The sequence below is a fragment of the Mirounga leonina genome, unplaced genomic scaffold, assembly GCF_011800145.1.
Source record: "Mirounga leonina isolate KUSES-001 unplaced genomic scaffold, KU_Mleo_1.0 Mir_173, whole genome shotgun sequence".
NCBI lineage: Eukaryota > Metazoa > Chordata > Mammalia > Carnivora > Phocidae > Mirounga > Mirounga leonina.
The window spans coordinates 56337974-56355317 of record NW_023270447.1 but is presented as its reverse complement, the minus strand read 5'-3'; the positions used below and the strand labels follow the sequence as shown (position 1 = coordinate 56355317).

General features: G+C 44.4%; 1 protein-coding gene across 1 annotated transcript in view; it reads right to left on the bottom strand.

Annotated features, from left to right (window-relative positions):
• The window catches only part of BEND5 (BEN domain containing 5), a 237321-nt gene that overhangs the window by 49123 nt on the left and 170854 nt on the right, over positions 1-17344 (bottom strand). Inside the window, exon 7 of the mRNA XM_035018600.1 lies at positions 1825-1977. Coding sequence (XP_034874491.1) covers positions 1825-1977 — 153 coding nt within the window. The remainder of the gene's footprint in view (positions 1-1824; positions 1978-17344) is intronic.

The window sequence follows — 17344 nt, the reverse complement described above, 5'->3', positions numbered from 1 at the left end:
TGGCCTCACCCATCGTGGTGGACAGAGAGAGGACAGAAAAAGCAGGTTGGCATCTCAAGGCCTCCGTTCAAAAATATGCGAGAGGTTATGCAACTTGCCTTTTTTGGTTTAGCCTCAGTTTCTTCATCTGTAAAGTGGAGATGATAATAACATCTCTTTCATGGAATTGTGAGGGTGACTCATCTGTGGTTAAAGGGGGCATTCTGTGCTAACCCGTGAAGATCAAAGTAAATAAAGAGACTGTGGTTTTAATAAGAGAATGTGTGTCTTGTGAAGCAGGGTATAAGAGAAGAAGGAAAAGAGGGAGAAAGACAATAGCAAAACAAGGCAGGTATTTAGAGACACATTTAAAGGAAGAGAAATTGTGTATGTGTGTGTGTGTGTGTGTGTGAATTCTGAGATAAAGAAAGGGGTCAGAAAATTAGAATGTCACATCTTGAAGTCCATGCAATGAAATCATTTGAGAGTTGGGTACTGAGGATCAGAGAAGAGGAGAGACAGAGACTGGATGAGGACAGATGACCTCGACCCTAGCCTTGAGCTCTTAAGGTGGCTGCAGTTCAGGAACATCAAGAGGCAAGGCCAGAAATAAAGCTCCTAGACGGAGCCCCTTTTGTTTGCCCCAGGAACCTCACCCCGGGGAGGGTCTCTGAGGCCTGTGGCCCAGCATCTTGGGGAGTGTGGACCAGGAGACCACAGTCTGCTCCGAAACTGCAGTGGTTCAAAAAGCCTGGGGCTGGCCATCCTGTAGATTCCTACAGAAACAAGCGTGGCTGTTTCTACCCGAGATGCAAATGGGGAGCCACCTGCTTTGATTCTGCGGCCAAATGCTGAGTGACTTCGCTGCACATACTAAACTTCTCTGGGCCATACGTGTCTCTTGGGTAAACAAGGAGGAGACTGAGCCAGTTCCTTTCCTGGCCTGGCATTCAAAACTTCTGGGATTCAAAGTGCGTCTTACTTCATGGAGAGATTCATCATCTCCACTCATGTCCAGGCCTGGAACAATGGGCAGGAAGTTTTCAGCTCATCAACTTCAGAAATTGCTATGACCTTTGTGGGACTCTCCCCCTCTGGCCACATGGAAATAACAGGCCTCAGAGATTTAGTATCAAAACAAAGGAAAATGTGCAAAAACTCTCTCCCATGTCCCCACACCACATGCTGATTCTCCTCCTTATCTTCTCTCCTTGCCCTTTTCCAGTATTGCTTTTTGCTGCAAATTATTCTCACTGCTGAGTCTTCCTCAGCATGTGGGGTAGGTAGTAACAACCAGTCTCTGGGGTCTGCTGAGGTCTTCACTGTCTGCAGACTCCTCTTCCACCTATTACTGCCTTTGTCCCCCCAGGAAGCTATGATGCGGGCAAGGCAGAACATGATCACCCACAAATTACTGACAAAGAAATCGAGACCCAGCAACGGTCACGGAGAGAGAGCATGGTGGGCACATGACCCTCTTCAGCAAGGGGTGAGGCTCCTACTAAAAGAGCTGGATGAGGAGAAAGTAGACCCCAGACCCTGGTGCTGGGGCCAGCGTGTGGTGGGTGCTTGGTGAGTCCCTTCTCTTGCTAATGCTGGGGTCACATCAACTGAACAAATCCCAGCTCCTGAGAAAGACCAGGTGCTGTCTTTTCCAAGATTCTCCCCCCTGACTGGTGAGGAACTGCTTGAGGACATGGGCATAGCTTGTTCACCTCTATCTTTATCACCCACACAGAGCTTGTCATGGAGCTGGTGTTCTGAGAATGTTAAACCGACTGAGCTGAGTGAAGAGGAAAGGGAGGGAGCTGGGTGGGGGCTGCTGAGAGAGAACTCTTGACCTACGTAGGAGAAATCCTCAGCATTCTGGCAGAGGAGCTTGGGGAAAATGGCCTGCCTCTGGAATCGTTCCTCATCTTCAAAGATGTTGCCGTACATGAAGCCATTCATCATGGTGGAGTGGGCATGGATGTCAATATAAAACTCCAGGCTTGTTTTCTGTTGAGAGAAAGGATGACAAATTAGAAGTCTGGGGTCACAGAGCTTGCCTTAAAGGACCAGACGTTAAACGTGGTGTGCACGCTTCCTTCCGAGCTGTGCCTACGTGTCAGTGGATTTATCACTCATCTGCAGTGTAATTGGAGGGGGTGAGACTTGTGAACATCAATTCCCCCTCACTTTTAACACCATCTGCCCTGGGGGTCTGAGAGCACTACCTTTGGCAGCCCTCTTCAGAGTTCTGAAGTGGTGAGGGTCTTGTTGGCTTAAGTCGGACGTTGCTTACCCAGAACAGTTGATACATTCATGACTAAAGGCACTAGCAGACTCTGTTTTTCTGATTAATGAGAAATACCTTCAGGTAACACAACTGTATTTATATTGGACCTGCTTGTGGTTTGGGTCCGACTGGGCCATTTCTAGCTGAGGCAGCCTAGGGGAGATCGTGGCCCTACAAAGAGTCTCAGCTTTTGTATTTGACAAATGGGTTATTTTCATTCCAACCTCAGAGAGTTATAGTGGGAACCAAGCACTGCAATGATAATTACTATCATTTACTGAATATTTGAATGCATGCCAAGCACAATTCTGAGAGTTTTACATGTGACATATTAATTCTTTTATTTAACCTCATTTCATGTTGCCACACCTGCTCCCCAATAATATATAAATTGGGCATGGAAAAAATAGTACACATTATACCTTGTACTCTGTAAAGATGATTTTGACCAGTCTTTCTCTGCTCTCTACTTACACATATTTGAGGCATTCCCTATCCTGATATGGTATTATTTGCGAACATTCCCATCTACGAGTTCCCTGAAGGTAGGGAGATGTCTGTAAAGAGTCCAGTGGCTGGATATGAAGGGCGCTCAGGAGCTGCATGCAGAATGACTGGACCAATGACTCCAGAGAGACTGTCCAGATACCAGAATGTACTGGCAAGAATCGGGGAAGTTTTTGGCCCATAGATCTTCAATGTCCCTTAAATCTGACCTTCTCTTCCTATATATATGACCAGTGTATACCTCACAATCCTTTCTGAGAGTGACAGAGGCTCCAAGTGTGAGAGAAACTTGTCTAGCTTGGCATAACTGAGACTGAAACCCAGGTCGCCTGACCCCTGGCACAGTTAACTTCTCACCATCAACGGGTCAACTCTAGAAATGGCCAAGGCAAAACCTGGCCACCTTTCCATCCCCTTTCTAGCATGTGTTCCTGGGAAAGAAAGAAAGTCTGTGCTTGGAAGGATTCTTCCTCCTTGGGACACTTTCAAATGAAGTTAAAACCAAATGAAAACTGTGTTCCTTCTAGAATGTGGGTCTGATGACTGTCACTTCATTTGCCTCTGAGTTGGAGTGAAAAATTATGTCTTGCCGAACTCCCAACTCTCTGGGTAGCATAAGCTGTCTTTGGAGAGACACAAGATGCAGTGTGCTGTGTGATATTAAACTCATCATTTTCAGCTTTGGAGGTGGAATACACAATGATTCAACAGGAGCCCTATAAAAGTCATCTTCGCAATTTTATTTTCTTCAATTGTCTGTCTTTTCCTCGGAGCGTTTGATGAACTGCCGAGGAGAGGAGGAGGCAGAGAGATGACTTAAGAAATGTGTAAGGAAAAGCTGCAGTTTCTATCTCTGGACATGGGCTGGAGAGGGCCTTGGAAGTCAGCTGCTCTGACCTCGTCGGGCTCGGCCTGGCCCTGTGCTGGGAAAGGGGGGCGCTGTTTGTTGATTTGCTCGTTCTTCTGATAACACATTCTGAAGTGGCTTCCGCTGCCCTATCCTGACACCTGGCACCTAACATGATTTCACTTTAAATAACCAGCAAATTATATTGATTGATTTATATGGTTCAAAAGTCAAAAAGATATGAAAGGATATATAGGGAGAAACCTCTCTATCACCCCTGCGCATCTCCAGGCACCTGGTTTCACTCCCCAGAGGCAACTCATGTTATCAGGTTCTCCTGCATCCTTCCAGAGATACTTTAACACAAACAAATAAATATCCATCCCCCACCCAACCCCGCCGTCCCAGGAAACACAAATGGGGGCACACGGAACACACTATTCAAATCGGCTTTTTTTCTCCTAACATGTCTTGGAGGTAATTTTTTCTCAGTGCATAAACAGTTACTTCATTCTTTTTAATAGCCATATATAAACTATTCAGCCAGTCTCCTATTGGCAGACATTTAAGTGATTTCCAACCTTTTCCTGTTACCAACAATGTCTTAGTGACTGACTCTGAATATATGCATTTCACACATATATAATTATACGTAGGATAAATTTCAAGAAGCAGAATTTCTGGGTCCCCTGTGCATTTGCAATTCGATCAATACTCACAGACTGACCTCTTCAGAAAGACCACTTTATATTTCTAGCAAAATATTACAATGTCTCTTTTGCAATTAACTTGACAACACGGTGGAGTGAAACTTTTTGATATTTGCCAATTTGGTGGGAGGGTGAAAAAAGATACCTAAGATTAGTTTTTTGTTTTGTTTTGTTTTAAGTAGGCTCCACACCCAGTATGGAGCCCAATGTGGGGCTTGAACTCACGGTCCTGAGATCAAGACCTGAGCTGAGATCAAGAGTCAGATGCTTAGCCAACTGAGCCACCCAGGCACCCCTAAGATTAGTTTTAATCTGAATTTCTCTTAGTATAATTCTCTTTTATTACTTGGTTAAGTTTAGGCTTTTCATACATTTAAGAACTATTTGCATTTTGTTTTCTACGAATTGTGTTAATTTCATCTGCCCATTTTGAAAGCTGGAGTGTGTTAGTCTTTATGTGCAGTACAAAAATATTTTTGCTCAGCTTGTCATTGTTTTTTGACTTCTACTAGTACTTTTTTCCATCCAGAAATTTCTAAATGCTAATTTTTTATACAGACTTATCAATCTTTCCTTTTGTGGTTTCTGGGTCGAAATCCTTCATTGTTTCTTCTATTACTTTCATTGTTTCACTTTTTACCTTTAAATATTCCATTTCAATTTTAATTTACATGAACCTAGGTTGTGAGGTAAGGATTGTACTTTACTGTCCCACACTATTTATGAAATTGTGCATCTTTTCCCCCACGGACTTGAAAAGTCATCTTTACCATACACATTTTTTGTATGTATTTGGGTTTGTTTTTGGACTTTTAATTCTGTTCTAGTCATTTATCTATTCATGTGTCAGTACTACACAGTTTTAATTATGTTAAGTTTATAACGTATCTTGTTTCATTTTATACTTTTAAGTGTAGTTAACATCTGTCACCATTTCTACTCTCTTACAATCCCATTGACTATATTCCCTATGCCGTACCTTTCCTCCTCGTGACTTACTCATTCCATAACTGGAAGCCTGTACCTCCAACTCCCCTTCCCTCATTTTGCTCATCCCCTGCCCCTGGCAACCACCAGTTTGTTCTCTATATTTATGGGTCTGCTTCTGGTTTTTTGTTTACTTGTTTTGATTTTTAGATTCCACATATAAAGGAAGATCGTATGGTATTTGTCTCTATCTGACTTATTTATTTCATTTAGCATAATGCCCTCTAGGTCCACCCACATTATCACAAATACCAAGACTCATTCCTTTTTATGGCTGAGTAATATTATAGCTATACATATTTATACCAATCTTTATCCATTCATTTATCAACGGATACTTGGGCTACTTCCATATGTTGGCTATTGTAAATAATGCTGCCATAAATATAGGTGTGCATATATCTTTTCAAATTAGTGTTTTATGATGCATTTTAATATTTGAAAGGCTATTATCACCTCATTATGCCTCTTTTCCCAAATTTTCCTGTACTGTCTTATGTATTTTTCTATATGATCTTTATAATTAGCTTTTTAACTTTCTTTCTCCCCTAACCCCTGTCAATATTCTCAATAACCATATTAGACTTTTGTATTACCATAGGAAGAATCAATTCTTATGACTTGGAGCCTTCCAAGCCAAGAATATGTTTTGACTTTCCATTTATTCAAATTTTCTCTTGGGTACAGCAGGAAATTTTAAAAAGTTTTTGGTTTTGTTTTCATATAGACCATGAATGTTTCTTTTTGAGGCCAAGGCAGTTTCTTGCTGATGTAAATGTGATGCTTTCTTCCATTAACTCTTCTAACTAATGGTTCTTTAAATATAAAGGCTCTTGTTCTTTTTTTTTTAAGTTTCTTTATTTTTTTATAATCTCTACACGCAACATGGGGCTCAAACTCACAACTTTGAGATCGAGAGTTGCATGCGCCTCCAACGGAGTCATCCAGGCACCCCTAAAGTCTCTTGTTCTTGACATAATAATTTGTACCCAATACTTCACTAATTCCATTATTATTTGTAATAATTTATCATTTGATTTTCTTGGATTTTCATTTGCTTATTCAACAAATAATCACTGAGTGCCTATGATGTGTCAGATAGTGTTCTAGGCATTGGGTATGCACCAGGGAGTGTGCTGGGTACTAGGGATAGAGCAGTGAACACAACAGAAAGTTCCTGAGCTCAAAGAGTTTATATTCTATGAGGAGAGAAAGGGAATAAACAAATCAATTAATAAATACAAGGTGTCAGGAGGCATTAGTGCCGTGGAGACAAATAAAGTAAAGAAGTGGGATAGAAAAAACTAATGATGTAATGTATGGTGATTAACCCAACATAATAAAATTTAAAAAAAAATAATAGAGGGTTCTGGAAAACCAGCAGCATGAATGGAGGAGGAGAGTTACTCTTGAGTCTATCAGTTGGAAGAGTCTTCCAGGTGGAAAAGTAAATGCAACAGTGACATGCACTGGGCATGTTTCAGGAACAGCAAGGAGGTCAGGATGCCTGGAAAGAAGGAGTGAAGAAAGGGGTTTGTAAACTTACCACCTGTACATAGTACTTCTATCTCCTGCCTGCCCCCTTCCCAGTTTTTCACCTAATTTCTTTTGCATGTCTAACCACATCAGGTAATACTTCCAAAACAACATTAAAGGACTAGTTTCTAAGACCCCTTCCCATTCTGAGGTTCTTGGGGCTGGAGCTGGAGTTAAAAACAGTCTAGTGTATTTACCTGGATAGGGCCTAAGTTCTTTTTCTTCTTCACTACACATGCCCTGCACTTTGCAGGGAATCCCAAAGACCACAAATACTAATTCCAACAACATCCTTATTGTGGTTTGTACCTAACCTGGCTTCATGGACCTGTGTGGGCCCAGTAAGAAAGCAGGAGGAGGGGTTCTAATTCTGGTTCTAACGTTGACCCAGTCTGTGACCATGGAGAGGTGGCAACTCTTCACTCTGCCTCAGTAGCCTTATTTTAAAAGTGGTTCTTTGATTCTTGCTTGGGTCTTGGTATCAGTACTTGTTGCTCTACACCTAATCTGGCTAAGTATGTCTGTGTGTCTGTAAGCTCTTCGAGGACGGGGACCATGTCTGATCCAAGTCCCGTCATCTTTACTCGTGCAACTACAATGCTTCTTCCCCAGTTTCCTCGCTGCTCTAGAGTGATATTTTTAAATGCAAACAAATCATGTCACTTCCCTAGTTAAAACTGTTCTGTATTTCTCGACTGCTCACAGGACAGAGTGCAAGCCCCTTCACATATTTTGAAAGGCCCTGCGTGATCTGGTCCCTGCCCCATCTAGTCTCGGCTCGTGCCCTTTCTGGTCTGACACTGGGCACTCCAGCCCCGTGGAAGCACCCGCGGTACACAGACCTGCTATGCTCATGACTTCTGTCTCCACGTTTACACACCATAAATATCTCCTCTGCCTGGAATACGTTTTCTCTTGATCTGGCTAACTTTGATGCAAGCTTCACACGTAAGGCAGAAACTGAGTGGATGCTCACCAGTCTCACTCCCTTTCCCTGGACCGTGGAAGACATTACCCCCTCTCCCTTACCAGTCTCACTCCCTTTCCCTGGACCGTGGAAGACATTACGCCCTCTCCCTTACCAGTCTCACTCCCTTTCCCTGGACCGTGGAAGACATTACCCCCTCTCCCTTGCTATTTGGCTGGGGTCTAATGGGATTCAGCAGTGGTGACACCTGCCGCTTCCGGGCCTGACCATAACACTCAGACACAGTCACTCACATTCTCTCTTGCTCTTGTGCATAGAAGCTACATGTAAAAACAACGGTATCATAAGAAGGAAGAAGGCTGTGTCCCTGAGTCAACACTGGGAGGAAAATGGCCAGGAAAGCCTCTTGACCCGGGTCGGACTGTGATGAAACCTTTACTGTACTAAGCCGCTGAAATTTGGGGATTGTTTGTTATAGCAGCTAATATTATTCATCTGACTAGTATAAAAAAAATCTCCATTCAAATAGCCTCTTTTACTCCTCAGGATGAGGTACCAGCCTCCTCTGTGCTCTCATAATTTAAGGCACAGCCCTCTGTCTCATGGCACTTACCACATGGCATATAAAGGCTTTGTTTATCCCCATCTCCCTTTAAAATGGGAGTTGTTTCAGGGCAAGGGCCATACATTATTGATTTTTTAAATCCGTAGGACCAGAGCAAGGCCTGGTGTGTGGTAGGTTATCATTCAAGCTCTGGCAGAGGAATGAAGAGGAAAGAAAGTGATGGAAGAATGAGTGAATGATAGGAACAAACAGACGCGGCCGAGGTTTTCCCCGGCAGTCAAATGAGGTACCTTTCCGAGGCCAGTCAGTCAGAGCAAAGGAGTGTGTCGCTAATGCGGGGCCCTTCCTTACCATTTAGGACGGAGATTAGACGGGGAAAGAGAGCATCTCTGTTCTTTCCTTCCAAACTTAAGAACCTTAATTAAAACCAGGTGATGAAGGGCTGTCCCCTTGAAAGTAGCCAACAGCTCATCCTGCTATCAGGGGCCTAAAGAGTAAATTAAAATCAGTGCCAATAAAATTAAAGCTACCTTAGGGCATAGTTGCAACATAATTTAGCGTGGAGTTTGCTTCCTCCTAGACACCAGGGAGGAAATGGGTTTTTCTTTTTTTTTCCTACATGCTTCACCTCAGTTTGGTGCTGTGAGGTGGGGCTGACTCCTTCACATCGGGACAGCCCTTCAGGGTTCATCACGTGTTCGATCCAGAGAAAGAAGGGAGATCTGACCCAGGCAGGGCAGGGGGGCTGAGCCCAGGTTTGGCGAGCAGAAAGCAGCTGAAGCTTAGGCAGGCATAAGCACCAGTCCAGAGGGCGAGCTGCTTTGTCCCTCCTCCTTACAGAGGAGGGGCCTGAGGCTCCAGAGCGCCAGTAGCCTGCCCAGCCTTATGGTGCAGGAAGTGGCAGAGCTGGGGCCCACATCTCTCTGGTTTCAAGACCCCGCGCCCTGCATCCTGCTGTGCTCTCAGGGGCTTACGGTCTAGCAAGGCAATCGCCCTGATCTGAGGATTGCAAGACCTAGGCAGTTTCCTTCATCTCTGAGCTGAGGAGGTCTGGGGACTGATCCCAGCAGGCTTAGCCTCTCAAACTCAAACTCTCAAAGAGCACTGGATGGGGTAAGGGGAGGAGCAAGGAGCCTTAGAAAACTTCCAGACAGCTCCCCCACTGAGATGTACCCCAGGAAACTGTCTCCCATGGCCCTCAGGCAAAAAAGCCCCAACTCTAATCTTTATTATCAACTAAAATATCTCCCTGTGTGTTTTTTTTTTAAGAAAAGTAGAAAAAGTAGAAAAGAAAAGTAGAAAAAAAGCAGCACAATAAATAAGAGGCTAAAGGAAAAAGAAAAAGTTAAAGTAGATGTTTATGGAAGTCAGGGTGCATGTCCTAAGGCAGGAAGAATCATTTTTCAGAAAAACTGAGAACTCTTCCTTTAAAAACAACTGAGCAAATGAAACAAACAAAACAAAGTCAACGTCCTTTGTCATGCATAATCTAGACCTCTGAAGTGGCACAGTTAAGGCTTCTCTGCTCAGGAACGCCCTGGATATGGCTGAACACAACTTCTGGTCACAAAGGATGTAATGAATCAATGGGGACAAGAAGAGGAGCAACCACATAGGAAACCCAGATAGCTAGCCTAGGGAACTGGGGGCGATGGGCTATGGGCACTTTTTCTCCTGCCTTCCTCATTTTATGCTCCAGTCTTACCTGCAACTTCCAGACCACCTGCAGCTTCCCCTGCACACATGTCCTACTCTGCGCTTCTTGCCTGCCATTCCCACAGGTGGAAATGCCTATCCTCCCCATCCCTCTCTCCCCCTGCTAACAGCTTGCTCATCCTTTACTGCTAGGCCTAATGGCCCCTTGTCCAAGAGGCCTTCCTTGACTCTCTCAGGAACAGCAGCTCTCTTTTCTGGACTACCATGATTTTTAAGATATCCTTCTGTTAAAGTATTTATTATCCAGTTCGTTCGTTCATTCATTCATTCATTCATTCATTCATTCATTCATTCAACAAATACTTGCTATGAATTTACTGTTTCTAGGACCCTGGGGGGGTGGACCAAACAGATGTGGTTCCTGCCTTCGAGGAACTGACACGTGGATGGGGATGACAGACCAGGGATGGCAACTAAGCCAGGTGAGCCCAGATTGTAATACACACTAGAAATGCACTAAGGGGAGCCACACGATGGTGAATCACGGAGGCGATGGGGACAGGGTCTACTTTAGATAGTGTAATCAGGAAAGGCCTCTGACATGTGAGCCGAGCCTGGAAGGATGATAAGAATGAGCCGTTCAATGAGGCTGGCAAGAGAATTCTGGGCTAATAAAGACCCAGAAGCAAGGACGAGGGTGACATTTTCAAAGACCAGAGGGAAGGCTCGTTGGCAGGATCATGATAAACACGGCAGGTCAGCCTGGTGAGGTTCATAGGGTACAGCTCACACAGGGCCTTGCAGCCTGGGGTCAAATTTTGGAGCTTATCCTAGGTACAGTGAAAAGTTATTTTAACAGGGAATGTGGTAAAAGGATTCCCTCGCCTGTCGTGGAGATAATGGGCTTTAGGGGCATGAGTGGAAGCCATTGAACAGTTCCCCCCAGAGATCATAGGAGCTTGAATCAGAGTGGGGTGGCCACGATGAAAAGAGAAAGGCAAATTTGAGAAATACTTTGGCCACATCTTCGCAGGACCTGCGCATGGATTGGATGCAGAAAGAATCAAAGATAGATCTGGGCTTCGTGACTTGAGCGACTGAGAGATGGTGGTGCCACAAAGAGAAACAGAGGAGACTGGGGTGGAGACCAATCGGGATGGTGGTAAGGAAATGGGATCCGGTAGGGATCTCTGCAGTTTGCGTGTCCGGGCATGTCAGGTAGGCAGTTACACACATGACCCTGGAGCCCAGGGGAGAGGGCAGCCCTGGAGGCGTGAAGGTAGGCATCGTGGGCACGGAGGTGTCTCTGGAGTCCTCTAAAGCTGAGAGTTTAGGTAGAGGAGGACGTGAAGGAGACTGTAGAGTAGCAGGGAGTAGGAGGAAAAATGGACAGTGTGGTTTCATGAAAACTAGAGCAAAAAAAAAAAAAGTTTTAAGAAGGAGGGAGTTGTTTGTGAAGCCAATAAGGTCTAGGGCCGTGTCTGGTTCACCTCTGTATCCCCAGGGTGTATCATAGAGCCCAGCACACAGTAGGTGCTCAGGGGACATTTGCTGAGTGACTAAATGAATCATAAATGAATGAAGCAGGTATCAGCAGAGGAAGGGGTGTGGCGTAAGGAGTTTCACCCAAGGCGCTATGGGGAAGACAGTAATAACAACTTATGGCTTACCACCTGCCATTCGTTACTCCTCCCACAACCCCCTCAGATGGAAACATTTACAAATGAGGAACCTGACTAATAGAGAGGTTTAAGTAACTTGCAAAGGAACCCCTACGTTACATAGTGGTTAACTGGCAAAACCCACCCTGTCTGGCTCTGCGGTCCATGCTCTTAACCAGGACTTCATCAAAAGCAACTGATATTATGCTGAGCGAAATAAGTCAATCAGAGAAAGACAATTATCATATGGTTTCACTCATATGTGGAATATAAGAAACAGCACAGAGGATCATAGGGGAAGGGAGGGAAAACGGAATGGGAAGTCATCAGAGAGGGAGAAAAACCATGAGAGACTCTTAACACTAGGAAACAAACTGAGGGTTGCTGGAGGGGAGGGGGCCGGGGGATGGGGTAACTGGGTGATGGGCATTAAGGATGGCACGTGATGTGATGAGCACTGGGTGTTATACACAACCGATGAATTATTGAACACTACGTCTGAAACGAATGATGTACTCTATGTTGGCTAGTTGAATTTAAATAAAAATTTTTTTAAAATTAAATTAAAAAAATAAAAAAAAATTTAAAAAAGCAACTGACATTTACTGAGTGCTTCCTGTGTGTGGTCTTGTAATAATTCTAGTAACAATCCTACGAGTTAAGTACTGTTATAATCAGAGGAAGAAAATGAGGCGAAGAGCTTGCAAGTGGCAAGGTTGAGATTCAAACCCAAGTCTTTCTGACCTAGGGCTAAGCTCTTCATCTCTAAGCTATTCAGAACCTCCCAGCCTCTGCATCTGTGGCCTCTTTGGCCTTAGCAGAGTAAACTTCAGGACAAAGGAAATTTGTGAGAGTCATGCATAGGTGTAGGGAAAAAGCACCAGTAGCAAGATGAGGAGTGAAAACATTTTCCTACTTCCAGTTTGTCTCTCGTAATCCTCCTCTACTTAGAAGTGAAAAGTAAGATCTGCATGTAAATAAAGGCATTTCTGCATCTCCTCCTAATGACCCAGGAGGAGCTGGGTCTGGCCTGGCAGGAGGGAGCCTTCCCCTACTGCTACCTCCTCCTTCACCTCTGCCCTAAAAAAGGGAGAGAGACCAGAGGCTCAGCACAGGAGGTCTGGGTTCATAACAGACCTTCCCAGGGCAAAAGAAGAACTCCTGATCTGTCTCTTGCTCCCCATAGCAGTGACTGATGGACCCAACATTGACCATGACAATGACAGTGATGACAGAAGAAGGGTACTCGTGGAGTAGGGTGGTTTTGGTTTCAGCAGACTTGGCTTCAAGTGTCAGCTTAGCCATGGGTGAGCTTTAGGACCTATGGAAGTTACTTTCCTTCTCTGAGCCTCAGTTTCCTTGACTCAAAAGTGGGGATAATAATCTCAACCTCACAGGATAGTCAGGAAGTACCTGGTTTTGTGCCTAGCAAAATGTCTGGCAGTTTATACACTTTGAATACACTTTTTCCAATCACACAGTGATGCTATGTGGAGGCGCTGTGCTTGGCACCATGGGGATGGACCTCCTTGAGCTCATAACCTTGCAAGGAAGATGGACATTTTAAAGCTAACTGTGTGCAACAGAAGATTTGAAGAGAAGTACAGGGGCTAGAGGAACACAGAGCTGAGGGGGGCTTTGAGACCCAGCTTACATAAATGTAATTTTCTTCCTTGTTCAATAGAACATCTACTGACAATAACCATCGTCTTACACATTTGTAGTGTTTATAAACCATTCTCACACCAGGGGCGCCTGGATGGCTCAGTCGGTTAAGTGTCTGCCTTAGGCTCAGGTCATGATCTTGGGGTCCTGAGATCAAGCCTCCATTGGGCTTCCTGCTCAGCGGGGAGACTGCTTCTCCCTCTGCCTCTTCCCCCTCCCCCTTGCTTGTGCTCTCTCTCTCTCTCTCACTTGCTCTCTCAAGTAAATAAATAAAATCTTAAAAAAAAAAAAAAAAAAACATTCTTACACCAGTTAGCTCATGTGATTCAACAATCCACCGAAGTTAGTTTCTCAGCTTAGTTTCTCAGAAGTATCTGAGAGACTGGCTTCTCAAGATCTCATAGCAGGAAAGGACCTCAATTGGATTCTAACTTACATCTCACTACCTCCAAAGGCTCTGCTTGCTCCTTGCCCTTGGGGGTCACCCCAGGTGCTCACTCCTACATTAAGAGTAGATACAGATACAAGTGGAAAAGCCAAACCTCCCTGCAGAAAGCCCCAGTCTGAGCAGAAAGACAAACTAAGAAGAGGATGGTGATATAATATGTAAGCTTGTTGGAGCCGAGGGACATTTTAATTTCATAATTAAAAGTTAATGTTGCTTCATTATAAATCAAAGGCTGATGAAACTAGGGCACCCCCAGGAACACATTAGGAACTCAATAAATATGTGTGGCCTGAATACTTGGAGATATCTCCTGTAGGAGGTTGTTAGCTGATCCAGAGAGAGAAAAATATATGTCTAACCACTGAGCTGGGGGTTTGGTAAGTCCTCAGTAAATCTTAGTTCTTTTCTTCCCAGGAAACTCATCTTGGCTCTCCTACTAACCTGCTCTGTGACCCTGGAGAAGTTTCTTTCCCTCTCTTCAATTTCCCCACTTAGAGAATGGATTTGGTGACTTTTTGTGGCCCCTTATGCCCTGAGAGTCTTACATCTTTCAATCATCTCATCTTTCTGCTTTGTACTGTTGCTGGTTTTTTTTTTTTTCCCCTCCTTCCTTTGGGACAGATTCTGGCAGAGTTTCCCACCTTATCTCCTTCAAGACCTGAGTACCTGCTCCTTTTCCTTGGTATGGCCCTGTGGTGAGAGCCTACTATAAGACGGCAGTTCAACCATTTCCCCAGGGTAATGAAGCCTTCCCATGTGGTAGGGTAGGCATCATTGTTTTTCAAAGAAGTGTTCAGGGGTGCCAACATTCATGCTGCAATTCTGTACTACATCCTGGAGAAAAATAAGGTGGTTCCTCGCTACTTTATTCAGTGTAGGTGACTGGGGACGGGGGGCGGGGTGGAGAAAGGTGCAGACAGAGATCCTGTATCTGTTCCTTTGTCCCTTCTCCTTCTTCCTTCCCCCCCTCTCTCATCTTGTTCTTTCTTCTCTCTCTTCATTCCTTCTCTCCTCTCAGCCATTTGGGTGCTCTGAGAGATATATGTGGAGACTGGGGGATGCTACAGCTGAAGGAACCATCAATTTATTGGGTAGTCAGGAAAGGCTTCACAGAGGAGGTGGCTGTTGAGCAAGGTACTGAAAGACAAGAAGGGGTTCACCAAATGGATGATAAGGAAAGGAACCCCCAGTAGAAAGAAAGACATTTTAGACGAAGGGAGCTGTGTGAGCAAAACCCACAGGACCCAAAACCACCTGGCCCATTAAGGGACCTATAAGGTGTTTGGCATGATTGAAGAGTATTATGGGGGGGGGGACAGTGTGTGACAAAAGGGGGCTGAAGAGGCTTCCTGGACCCATCATGGAAGGCCTTGTAAGCCACTAAGGACTTTTCTTATAAAGGAGAAAACACAGAGAAGTATTTTATGAAAGTATAACATGATTGTGTTTGTATTGCCTTTTAGAAAGATTTTTCGGGAGGCTCTGATGAGGAAGAATTAGAGGTTGTAAGACTCAAAGGCATGTGGAACAGTTAGGGCATTTTTGTTATAGTCTAAGTGGGAACTGATTGAAAAATGGTAAGGTTCTCAATTAAAGCAGGGGCAGGGAGGGAGAGAAGAAGGAAGAGTACATATTGGAAACCTATTATAAAATAAGACTGACAGTGCTGGCTACGGGACCTAAACTGGGACAGATTCCAGGTTTCTGGCTTGCATGGCTGGCTGGAAGATGGGGCCATTCCCTGAGATGGGTGCTGCCATTATCCTCTCAGTGTGAGTTGGATGTTTGCGTCCTAGGTACTGGTCCCCAGTTAGAGGATGATGCTATCAGAGCATCACTGGTCTTAGGTTACGACATTTTGATACGAACAAGTTGATTTTTCCTAAGCATGGCTATTTGAGTAAAAGAAACACACTTCTCCATGTAACCTATACATTGCCTATAAATATGGAGCTCCTTGTTAATATAAAGATAAGCATTGTGTATTTTTATAGGATACAAAATCAGAACAAGAGTTTTTTAAAAAACTCAGACGCCTAAATACACATATTCAAACACCTGGGTGCCCTAAATGGGAGGAGGGTAAGGATGTTCTCAAGCCATTACTTTGCTATAGGTTTTCACTCCCTCGAAACAGAAGATTTTGATTGTAATGGACCACATCACTCAGCCAGACAGCAGCGAGGAGGAAGGGGGCGGTCTGAGAGTCAAGCAAGGGTCGGACAAGGAGGTGTGGGGACTAATCAGGCTTTATCTCTTGGTTTGAAGGCAAAGCCCAGAACAGGGCAGGCTCCTTTACCCACATCCACATGAAAAACCTTTATTAAAATCCCATAGAATTAGTTTGTGGCTTCTTTGGTTCTTGAATGATCTGGAGTTTTGCTGGGTGGATCCCTTCCTTTGACACATGAAATACTACACAAACTACACAACTTGTTCACAGTCATTGTCTCATTCCCATACCCATTTTACAGATGAATACACCACTCGAGAGTACACTGAGGAAGTGATAGAGCCTAGGATAAAGCCTCCATCTTCTGTCCACAGTACAAGTTATTCCGCTACATCTTTCTGCCTTGATCCTCTAATTTTCGGGTCTTAGGGGAGCCCAGAGGGTGAATTCACACAAAGCGTGGAAGGTATCTCGGTATAGGAGTATCGGATGCTCCGTGACCTGCCTCTATCTCCTGCCTCATTTCCTGCTGTCTGCTAACTGGCATGCGATGCTTTCACCATGCCCAGCTGACAGCTTCCAGACCATGCCGTGCTCTTCTGTGCTTTCCAAGGTTGCCTTACGCCGTTCCCATAGCCGAGGAGGCCTCGCTCTACCTGGCCATTCTCCAGGGCCCAGTACAAGCTTCTCTTCCTCTGAAAAGACTTCCTTAACCCATCTAGGTATGCTTGACCATGTCCTCTTTCATGTGCATTTCACTCAGCCCCACGTTTTTATTACCCTCATCTTGCAGTTTCATCATTATTGCGGTGCGTGCCTACTTCACCCATTGGACCAAGTGCTGGTCGAGACCTGAAATCTTCATACCCCCAACCCCTAGCACAGTGCCTGGCACATAGTAGGTGCTGAGGAAATCCTTACTGAATGAGTAAATGGATGCGTTAACGGTGGAGAAGAAAACATTCCTGAGCAGAGACAGTCCCCGTCCTTGATCTTCTGGGAGAATTGCTATTGTGGAATGCGGAGAGAGAAGGTCAGACATCGAAGGGATTTAGTGGGCAAAAAATTCTTCCCTGTTCCCTCTGGTTCCTTGCCTTTTTATTTTTCTTCTTGCTATTGGAACAAAAATAAAGAGTACATCATAAGCAAAGCTGTATTTTCTGTTTATTGCCACCAGGTTAATAACAGTAATGGTGCGGGAAGAAAATGAGGTGTTATGTAAAATCCTGCATTGCAGATTTTGCTGCTGATGTAAAGAACTCAATAAAGTGTAACACTTTAATCACAGAGATAAAAATCACACGGCAGCTTCCCACAGGCTCCCGGAACCTAAGACAAAATGGTTGTGGGGAAATGAGAGATGAGAGAAGAATATTATCAGGCATCAGAAAAATTATGTTTGGG